The sequence below is a fragment of the Silurus aristotelis genome, assembly GCF_946808225.1.
Source record: "Silurus aristotelis genome assembly, chromosome: 8".
Taxonomy (NCBI): Eukaryota; Metazoa; Chordata; class Actinopteri; order Siluriformes; family Siluridae; genus Silurus; species Silurus aristotelis.
This window is the reverse complement of record NC_139581.1, coordinates 16360149-16370497: the sequence shown is the minus strand read 5'-3', so window position 1 is coordinate 16370497 and position 10349 is coordinate 16360149. Positions and strand designations below refer to the sequence as shown.

Sequence of the window (10349 nt, the reverse complement as noted above, 5' to 3'; positions counted from 1 at the left end):
ATCTTTTAATTCATAAAGGATTTATTATGAAGGAAGACTCTGCATCTTAAGTAGAACTCTTATTGAAAAACGTCTCGAGATTTCTGAGTTGACAAAAACAAATCTACATACTCCTATGAAGTAATGCCATCATAAATTTATCTTCAAAATGATTGTCTTTTCACTCACTTGACCACTGATGCTTGCCTGTAGATTAGACGAGACAGAAGGGTATGTATATATAAATCTCAGCAAACTTCTGTTGGACTTTCCGGTAGAAAGAGATTGCTTCATTCCCAAGCCGCTGTCTGTGTTTCTACAATCCTCAATATTTTTGCATCCTCACCACTCCCACTCTCCAGTGGTCCTTTGACCTCAAGCCCCATTTACACCACTATTCACACTTGCACACATTGTGACCCTGCTTTTGTTTTCTCTGCAGATTTTCAAATGTTTTTCTGCGCACATTTTCTCTCCCTCGCTCTGTTCTTATCCCCCATTTTTCTAAGAAACAATAATTTATGATTTGTAATATTTATCATAAGACAGTACTCTTGCATGCTTGCAGCTACATAATTCATCCCAGGGTTCTGCTGGGACCCCACCATAGATTCATGCCAATATGTCTGGGAAAAGAAAAGGTGAATGCTTGGGCTTGGAAAGGACAAAATGATCCAGGATATAAGGGAGCAAAAGTTCAGTTCAGTTTTTTTTTTTGTACAATGAATTTGATTACAGTGGAAAAAGTCAAAATAATGATAAAACAATTGCACATGGGTTATACTTCTTTATTGCCTAGGGGTGCACTTGAAGCTCTGGAAGGTTTAAGTTAAGGCACTCAATTTATTTTTTGTTCCTTTTTTCAGCCATAGTGCACACAGGGTATTCAGTGAGGACGTGTTAAACACATCTTTTTTAAAGCTAATGGGTGTGGTGCGCCTGGCCAAATGCTTATGATCTAGAGAGGAAATCTAATCCTCCCACACTGGAGATTGTCCTTAACTTTAAGCAACACATGAATGGAATGTGGATGGGGAGCGTTCCTCTAGAGCCGCACAGATCACCCGAAAACATCCCTGCCCTTTGCAGAAGGAAATGTTCGGTTTACTGAGTGTTGAGTGAAAGTAATTTTTGTCTCACAACAAAGCCAAACTGGAGAGATATAATTAGGATATCTCATGCAGACAGTGATAGTAATGGGCCATGGGAATAGCAGAATGGGTTAATGGTGTTGGCTTGGAGCTGGATCGTCCTACGGCTCCTAATTCACAGCCACCACACTTAGCTGGCTTCCAGTTTAGGATATAATGGGTGAGAAAGTTTTCCGTTGGAGCAAGATAAAGAGTGGGAGATGGATCATGGGGTTGGAAGGACAGGACTAAGAAGAACCATTACTTGCTTGGGCAGAATTTAAAAAACAGCAAGATGGCAGGAGAACAGTACATGGCTTGTTTGGATGGCAAAACAAAAAATTAAGCAACAGGAGAAGTGAAGGAGGTAGGGGGTGGGCGAGGGAGATGAAGTGAGTGGCTGGCGTTTATGGATAGCAGATGTGCCGCTGTGGAGTTTTGGCAGGGGCCAATCGTGCCTGAGTCCCGCACTGGCTGGGTGGCACCGGGGTGAGAACGAGGTCAGCACACCGCAGCCCTACAGCTCATAAAACATTAAAAGAGAGAGAGTACATCAGAACTGCACAGAATACTGAATTCCACATGGTATAACACCTCCTTATGCTTTATTCTAAAGCAAATTTAAGAGCACTAACATTTATATCCTGAAAAAAGAACACAATACTCCTTGAGGGGTTTCTCTGATGTCATAAGCAATTTCCTCTGAACTTAAAGGATTAGAATATGCTCTATAAATAGCCCATCTACTCTCATCAGCTCACCACATATCATTTCAATGTAAGACTAATCTATGTATTTTGAAATCTTTCCTGGCATTTCTGTTGTCCCATGAACTTTTTTGAGCTATAGTTAATTCCTGCCAAAAAACTTGAACATCCTGCCATTTCCCTTAAATTCACCCTCATTTGCCCGTGCGATCGCCCCCGCTATACATCACAGTCTTGCTTTCTCGTTTCCCCTTTTTTGTACCCCTGGTCCTGACTCCCTGGTTCCTGGGGCCTGGCCAAAATGTGTGTCCCTTGAGGGGCCAGAGAGGAGATGGAGAGAGAAAAGGGGCAGAGCAGGGGCCGAGAGACAGACTCCAAAACCACAGCTGCAGCAGCCCTGCCTCGCCTTGCCTTGTCTTCCCTTTCTCTCCCTTCACCTCACTAAGCAAGAAACTGGCCTGGCATACTCCCCAGCTCTGCCATTAATCAGAGGAGGAGGAGAAGGGTAGTGTGTGTGTGTGTGTGTGTGTGTGTGTGTGTGTGTGTGTGTGTGTGTGTGTGTGGGTGTGTGTGTGTGTGTGTGTGTGTGTGTGTGTGTGTGTGTGTGTGTGTGTGTGTACGTGCTGATAGAGAGCTGGCAGGAAGGGGATCGTGGTGGTGGTGGTGGTATGGAGACCAGGACCTCCCAACAAAGCTGAAGAGTTCACCCAGCGAGCGAATGCAGGAGGGGAGGGAGGTTGTCAGACAAAAAGGCCTGGTGCGCAGATTGCGACTCGTCAGTGAGAGAGACTAAGAGGATGAGAGAGATAGAGATAAACAGAGCGGAGCAGTTGGATGGAGCTGAGATGGAGCAAGACAGAGTGGGGAGTGGGGGCGAAAGAGAGAGCAGCGGAAACAGACGTGAAGTCCACTGAGGAGTAGGAGGAGAAATCCTAGATTCTGTCTATCATAGCGTATAAACATGGAAAATCTCATGGTTCAATACAAACAGATGTAGAATGTGCACTTTTGTCTCATTAAGGCAACTCGGTGCAAACGGTTTTTCACATTGCGAGTCTTTTAATGTATATCCCAGATGTCAACTCTGCTTCTCTTCCAGGTCTCCACGCAATGCTATACTGCATGCATTGCATTCATAAAAAGCTCGAGGAGGATCAAATCTACACTATAGGCCCCCATTATGTATGTGTAGGCTTTCATCAGTAGTTATCCCTAATGACTTTCATCAGTAGTGTTCAGACCTCTCAAAACATTGTTTCTCAGTGATGTTATGTTTACTTATTCCATGATATGGCAATAAAATCCATGTGTTCCATATGCCAAACTTAAATTTACCAGCAAGAAAGGAAGAGTGCCAACAGGATATAGCATGAAAGTAAGAATACATGTGTATGATGAGTGAGGGCAAACATTACCAATTCCAGTAGAGAGACAACCCCAAAATGAAAAGCCTTTCTCACTGAGGCCACAAGTATCCCTGCTACTTTTTTCCTGCTTTACCCTGAATATACAGGTGGGAGTGAAATCTAGAAAAGCAGAAACACTTCCAACCTGCTCTCCTTGCCCCCCAGGCGGCCTCCTAGCATGCCTCTCTGCTGACATAACTGCACAGAGACCTGGTGGTGAAATCGTTCTCTTTCCCTTGCTCTCATTTAATCTCTCTCTCTCTCTTTTTCTCTCTCTTTCTTTCTCTCTCTCTCTCTCTCTCTCTCTCTCTCTTGCTCTCTCTACTTCCTGGCCTCATGATGTCACACACCATATGGTTTTCAGTGAGAATTAAGCCAGAAAAGAGATTTACATAGTGGAGAGGAGAGAAAAGGAGGAGGTTCAACAAGGGTTGAGCGTAGGACACAAAACAAAGTCCAATCTTCCTTTTTTGCAGTGTGCGTATTAGGTGGATCGTATGGCTGGCCTGTGCTGGGCTAATGAGGATAAAGGAGACAGCCAATATTGCTCAGAGTACAGCCATGTGCCCTGCAGATTATCATCTGGCAGGCCGGCTGCACACACACAGCCCATAACCACTATTTCCCCTGCTGTAGCACCTGGCATTGGGAAAGAAGGGAACCAGCCAAGAACATAGGACACACACAGGAGGCATGGGGCCATTGTACACGACACACTCTTAAACACTCAAAAAAGGCCACATTTCAAAGTGACATCTGGTAACGATAGACACATGCCTGTATAGGTATTTTAAACGAGTCACACCAGTGGGCCACTGAGTTCCACAGAGACGCAGTTGTCTAGCGAGCAGTGCCCATGCCCTTTTGCCAATCCCAATGTGCCCAATTAAAGCCTGCTCTTATATCATCTATAACAATCACCCAAAGTCCTTCCAATAAACTTTTATCTCCACTAAGCAGCACCCACATGAAGGATGGAGTCACGTTAGCCTCTCACTAAAGACTAAGAAGATGAGTGCATGGTGCATTCCTATGCATTTAAGCTGTCTCAGCACAGGTCATTAGAGTAAATTAAGCCTGGGTGCATTTGTACAGTCCTACTGCACAAATCTTGGTATGATACTCATTTAAACAGAGTGTGTCTGGCAGAAATTGGTCAATGTTTGTCCATGTGAGCAGACCACAAATAGAGAGATGGCTCAACATTCTGCCATGGTAGGGATGCTCTGGTTAAACATTACCCTCTTCATCCCTGCACCCAAACTTTCTGCTTCAATTTTAGGCCATCTGCCAGGCCTGTACGGAGTAAGAATAACTTAATTGGAATGATATTAGTCATTGCCAGTGTGCATTGAAATGCAATGCTGTGGACCCTGTGGAGCTCAGGGACAAACAGTAGAAAACAGAAATATCTATTTCTATTGCTATGTCTGCCAGTTTCCCTGCAGCTGACGTTGCAGTGCTTAAATCCTTTCACTACCCTACCCACTTATAACTTTCCAAAATGAAAAACATAATTTTATGCATTATCTTAATTTGTTCTTTTATCTTCAGTAATGGCTTCATCCTGATCAGGTATCACGGAACACTGGGTTTCAAAACCTCTCAGAGGAACACTGAGTGTGAGGCAGAAAAACACCCTGGAGTCAGTACGGACACACACTCATTCAAATCTAGCACAATGAAGAGTAACACTTTTTTCAGAGGTAAAAATACTGGAGAAGCCAGAAAAAAACCCCACACCGAGAGAACATACTCCACCCAGACAGACACCTGAGGTCAGAATCAAACCATTAAGCTGCAAAGGGGTGTGTGATCGGACTTTAATATTAATTAATACAAATAAAGATTGCAGAAAATTCATTTCAGGAAACAGCAAAAATTCTTAGTTACCGCAAACAAAAAAACAAGGAAATGAGAAAAAAAAAATGCCCTCTGCAAAAAATCCACTTTAAACCACTTGGGATTTTTACATCATGCTTCCTCACATGGTATTTATATATATATATATATATATATATATATATATATATATATATATATATATATATATATATATATATATATATATATATAGTAACTGGCTATTGTAATAATTGTGGCTCTGTATCTACCTGGGGTTTTTTAACACCATGCCATAAGGAAGGTGCGCAGCATATTCTGTGTTTAGTCAAATTAAATTACTGCTTACGGCATCGATCTGGAGGTGTGTAAGAGCTGACAGTTCAATTAGAGTTCATCGCTCAACACCGGTCTTAACTGAGATTTCTTTAAATAGTGTTTTGACAAGTTGGACTTAAGTCTGCCAGAGGCCTCGATAAAGAACAGTGCATCTGAGAATTGTGCTGCTATGTTATGACACTGGGCATTTATATTTACACTGTGTGGTATACACTGTATGGTGTTGGTTTGTATGCCCCGTGTTTGCAGGATAGGCTCTGGACTTACCATAAATATGTTGATATACATAAACCATGAATAAATTGATGTTTTCATTTATTATCCTTCCATCATTGTGTTTAACATAGTTAAGGACTGCATGCAATACAATTTCTTACTCATTTCTTCTAATTACAGTTCTGAAGACTTTTCTAAAGATTGCTATATGAAAACACCTCCATGATGTCCCACATTCATTTTTAGACTCCATGTCAAGAAGGTCAAGCAGTAAAATATCATACTGCACCTTACAGCTTTCTCCTTAGCTATTGTGTTCTATCTTTAACCACTGTTTCTGCCATCGATACTAATGTCTTATGAATTATATTCCACACTTTGGCGATAAAAGTGAACTGAAAACCGGCCAGGTGCTAAAGGGGCTCACATCTGTCCTTTGTCTAGCTTTGCCTATCTATGTCACTGAGGTTATCAACAGTTCATCAAGAGAAACTGGAAGTGAGAAACAATACCTCCGCTTCTTTTAAGCTGGACTCCGGTGACTCTGACCACTCTAGTGAAAGAGCAGCATCTTGATCTTGGGTAATTCAAGGGAAAAGCCCTGGAACGGACATCAGTCATCTGCTAAAGTGATTCATAGGTCAGTGACATACAGACTACTGTCAGGTGAGTGTATCCCTTGATCAACCTACATATTGCTAAAACCAGGTGAATGAATATGACAATACAAATATATCAGAACTCTATTGGATGCTAACAACTGTGTGAAATTGCTGAAGTGTCTGAAGTTATTTGTATAATTAATATCAATGCTAGAATTGACCAATGATTTGTCACAGACACAGGAAGTTAGAGTGCTTAGTTCTCCACAGTGCACATTCACAATCCCTAAATGACAATTTTTATCTATTTAAAAAAGACATTCAATTTTAAATATATGGGTAAGCTTAGTTCAAATGATAACGCAATAAATCATTACAAAAGTACCTTTTTTGGTGACCATATCACGTTATCATCGTTCTTAAAAAGAGGTTGGAGATCTCTCAGAGGTAGATGAAGAATTGCCAGGAGTCTGCACTTTTTAAAATGACGTTCCTGTGGTAAGGATCCGCCACTATTGAGGTTGTCACAGTTTTTATAAACCTAATTGCCTAATCACTTCAATTGGGCTGAATCCAAACCTCAATAACTACAAAGCCAAGTACACTCAGACAAAAGAAAAAAAGTTTTTCAATAGTTCTTTAAAGGGTTATTGAAAATGTACAGATACCAGGGTTCTTATTAGAACTCTTTCTGAAAGGGTAAAGAATTAAATAAAATAAATTACAAAAAGGATCCGCAAAAGAAAACTCTCTAACCTGAAGTGAACAAATATGATGCTGCAAATCTTTATGTTTGTATTATTTTTAATATATAAGATTTGATCATAATATTTATTATTATTTTTATTTTTATTTTTTAAATTATTATTATGATTGTTATTAATTACAGAAAAAGTTATTGTTTGCTAACTACAAACTGAACTCAGCTCAAAACAAACCAGCTGCAACTCATAATATATCCTGCCACTATTAATATAGTAATGTAATTTAATCTATACATTTAATTAGCCTATTAATATAACCGAGTATATAAAAGAGTAAAAAAACGGTACACTGTTTATCCGTTGAATTGAGCTATTTTATGAGTTGCTCAGTAGCTCCTAGTTTTATCACCACAAATGACTGTAGAAGACTGTAGAAAGAACATTACTCATAATCTTAACCTCCAGTGCTCATGTTAGTTCTCACTCTCCAGTGTTCTGTATTGTTTAAAGATTTATGATCACACTCTTGATGTCACCCAAATGAAGATGGGTTCCCCTTTTGTCTGGCTGCTCATCAGAGATAAATACACACCATTCACCTTAACTGTTGATTTCTGTAAAGCTGCTTTGAGACAATGTCTGTTGTGAAAAGCGCTATAGAAATAATCTTGACTTGACTTGACTTGACTTGACTTGAACTTCTTTATGTATATCAGGAGATCGAGGAGCACCTGCCGCATTACATCTAGTCCATATGTATCACATACAGATCTGGTTAGAAGGACCAGACAAGAACATATATGTTCATGTACATATATACACTGTTAGATAAACATGTGCATGAATAACTGCATGAATGAGATGTTGAGATGTCAGAGTTTAGCCATGCTGCCCGCTGCCGCTCTACGTGAAAGGCCGTGCGCACACGGTAACCGGTAGGTGTCGCTGCGCGCGCGGTCAGTAGGTCGCTACAGTCAGCACCGAGAGCAGCTCCAACCGGAACGTCCGATACAAACCGCGGCACGTGCGGAGTCAAAAGAGAGCGAGCGAGAGAGAGAGAGAGAGAGAGAGAGAGAGAGAGAGAGAGAGAGAGAGGAGGAAGAAGAAGAAGAAGAGGCGAAGACGAGTCCACCATAACTCAAGGTAGCGATCAGCAGAGGACTGTTTTTTGGATATCTGTGGATGAGGAAATCCTGCAGAGAGAAAACTCAGCCGAGCGGTCCATCAGACATGACTCCGAGGTGGGTTAAAAAAAAAAAAAAAAGGGTGGGGGGGAGCAGGGAGAGTGTATTCTAAAGTACCACTTGTGGCTGCGTTCTAATCCGCATACTAAAGAGCATGTCCGAATAGTTTGCTGTTTTTGGACATACTGTTCAGTTCAGTGGTGAGCGGTTTGGGACGGAGCCCAAGTGTAGCCTACCTGCGGCGGCCATGTTTAGGTGAGCTCAGTGAGCGCGAGACCAGTGCGCCGTTACCATGGAGACGCCGGACACCCAGTCGCGTCTGCTGCGTCTGAACTTGGCTGGAGATTTAATTGCGACTTAATAATAATAATATTATTGATAATTCATTGTATTGTTGTTCTAATCATTATTAAGGGGACAAACAGAAAAACAGAAAATTAAGTAAATAAAAAAAAAAACGCTACAAAATAGCTAATAATCTGCAGGATATAATTTATTTGTATACAATTTAAATATTTAAATTTGTCCCAGTAAAGTAGATTACTGATAGGACAATATCCTGTACGAAGGTGTACGTGTTAAAGTCGTAAGATGTAAGATTTTTTTTACACCTCTGTGGACCAAGTTTCAGGCCAAAGGTGGTCCAAGAGAAAAACAGCAAACTTTTTCTTTCTTTCTTTCTTTCTTTCTTTCTTTCTTTCTTTCTTTCTTTCTTTCTTTCTTTCTTTCTTTCTTTCTTTCTTTCTTTCTTTCTTTCTTTCTTTCTTTTTAAAATTCTGGCTGAATGATAGGTTTGTTAGTGGTAGATCCTAGAAAAGACTGATCCTTCACTAAATATCTTACAATCTTTTACTCATAGTTATACATCTATATACCTAATCTGTGCATCTTAAAAAAGGTAAATCCAATATAAATAAAATCCCCCAAAAAGTCAGGTTGACTATATTTAAAGCAGTTCATTTAGCAAAATAAAAAAAATTAATTGTTTGCATATTTTACAGTGGTTTAGCCGATAGTTCCTAACATGTATTTCTATATGTATTCATTTTACATTTATTTACTCATAAATTCATACAGTAAGTAAGAATATGTCTACAATATCCATTCATAAGAAGCGAAACACTGAGTTTGGAAGGTAGGATCAGAAAAAAATAAAAACAATCAACCGAATAAAATCAAATAAAATCAAACATTGAACAAGTCAGGATAATAAAAAAAAAAAAAAAAAGAAAAAACTTTTGGAAAGAAAACAAATACAGCTGGATTGTTTAGTCTTAATGAAATAATGAATTAGATCTTATCATAATTATTTTTTATAATTAAAAAAATCTATAAAACCAATGGATAATAAATATTACAACCTATCTTAAATCTCTGTAATGTCCCAGTCATCATTCTACAAAGTTTATTTCCCCAATGAATTATAGTTCATTAAAACTTTTTAAAGCGAGGATGTTTATGAGACATATGAGGGCACAATTCACAGCCAACACAAGCACCATTCGGGTTTTTTTTTGTCCTTTTTCCCCTCCAGATTTGTACATGATGATGATATCTGGTTGTTCTGTAGGACTGCTTTTCTACAGAACTGAGCAGGGTGTGATATACAGTAAAACGCCTGTCTCTTTAAGGCGAGGCAAACGGAGTTTTTGTCAAGTTCAAGTTGGGGTCACTGTTAGTTCCTGCCCTTGCTTTTACCTTTTGAGTTTTATAGTAGACTGACATCACACACACACACACACACACACACACACACACACACACACACACACACACACACACACAGCTAGATCGTTCGCCATTCGCTTTTATATATATATATATATATATATATATATATATATATATATATATATATATATATATATATATATATATATATATATTTCACACACTCTTTCACACGCAAAAAAATAAAGAAAATTACTACAAATAAGAAAAAAAGTCATGCTGTAGCGAGGGCACATATTTTATAGGAGGAGGGAAAGAGGTGGAGAGTGAACAAGCAATCCTGACAACAGAGAGAGAGAGAGAGAGAGAGAGAGAGAGAGAGAGAGAGAGAGGGAGAGAGAGAGAGAGGGGAGGGCGAACAACATTCAAAGCAATTAATAACCTTAAAAAAAGTGTTGGCAGTCGTGTGCGGAAAACTGGCATGGTTTTTGGAGGCTGGCAGTTCAGAGTTGAGACGTCAGAAATGCATGCATTAGAGCGCTGAGATGATCATTACCGGAGACTCGGAG

General features: G+C 39.7%; 1 protein-coding gene and 1 long non-coding RNA gene across 5 annotated transcripts in view; one reads left to right on the top strand and one right to left on the bottom strand.

Annotated features, from left to right (window-relative positions):
• Positions 1 to 751: 751 nt before the first annotated feature.
• Positions 752 to 10349, bottom strand: part of LOC310729976 — a 14749-nt gene continuing 5151 nt past the window's right edge. Inside the window, exon 2 of one of the 2 annotated variants that reach the window (XR_014534705.1) lies at positions 752 to 1632. This is a non-coding gene — a long non-coding RNA (uncharacterized lncRNA). The remainder of the gene's footprint in view (positions 1633 to 10349) is intronic. The other variant, XR_014534706.1, reaches the window with a different exon arrangement.
• Positions 6182 to 10349, top strand: part of hic1 (hypermethylated in cancer 1) — a 14030-nt gene continuing 9862 nt past the window's right edge. Inside the window, exon 1 of one of the 3 annotated variants that reach the window (XM_083548676.1) lies at positions 6182 to 6285. Coding sequence is in view for 1 of the 3 variants with exons in the window: in XM_083548674.1 (XP_083404800.1) it covers positions 10326 to 10349 (24 nt within the window). In the remaining 2 variants the exon portion in view is untranslated. Of the gene's footprint in view, positions 6286 to 7790; positions 8167 to 9995 lie in introns of those variants that run through there. The other 2 variants (XM_083548675.1, XM_083548674.1) reach the window with 2 other exon arrangements.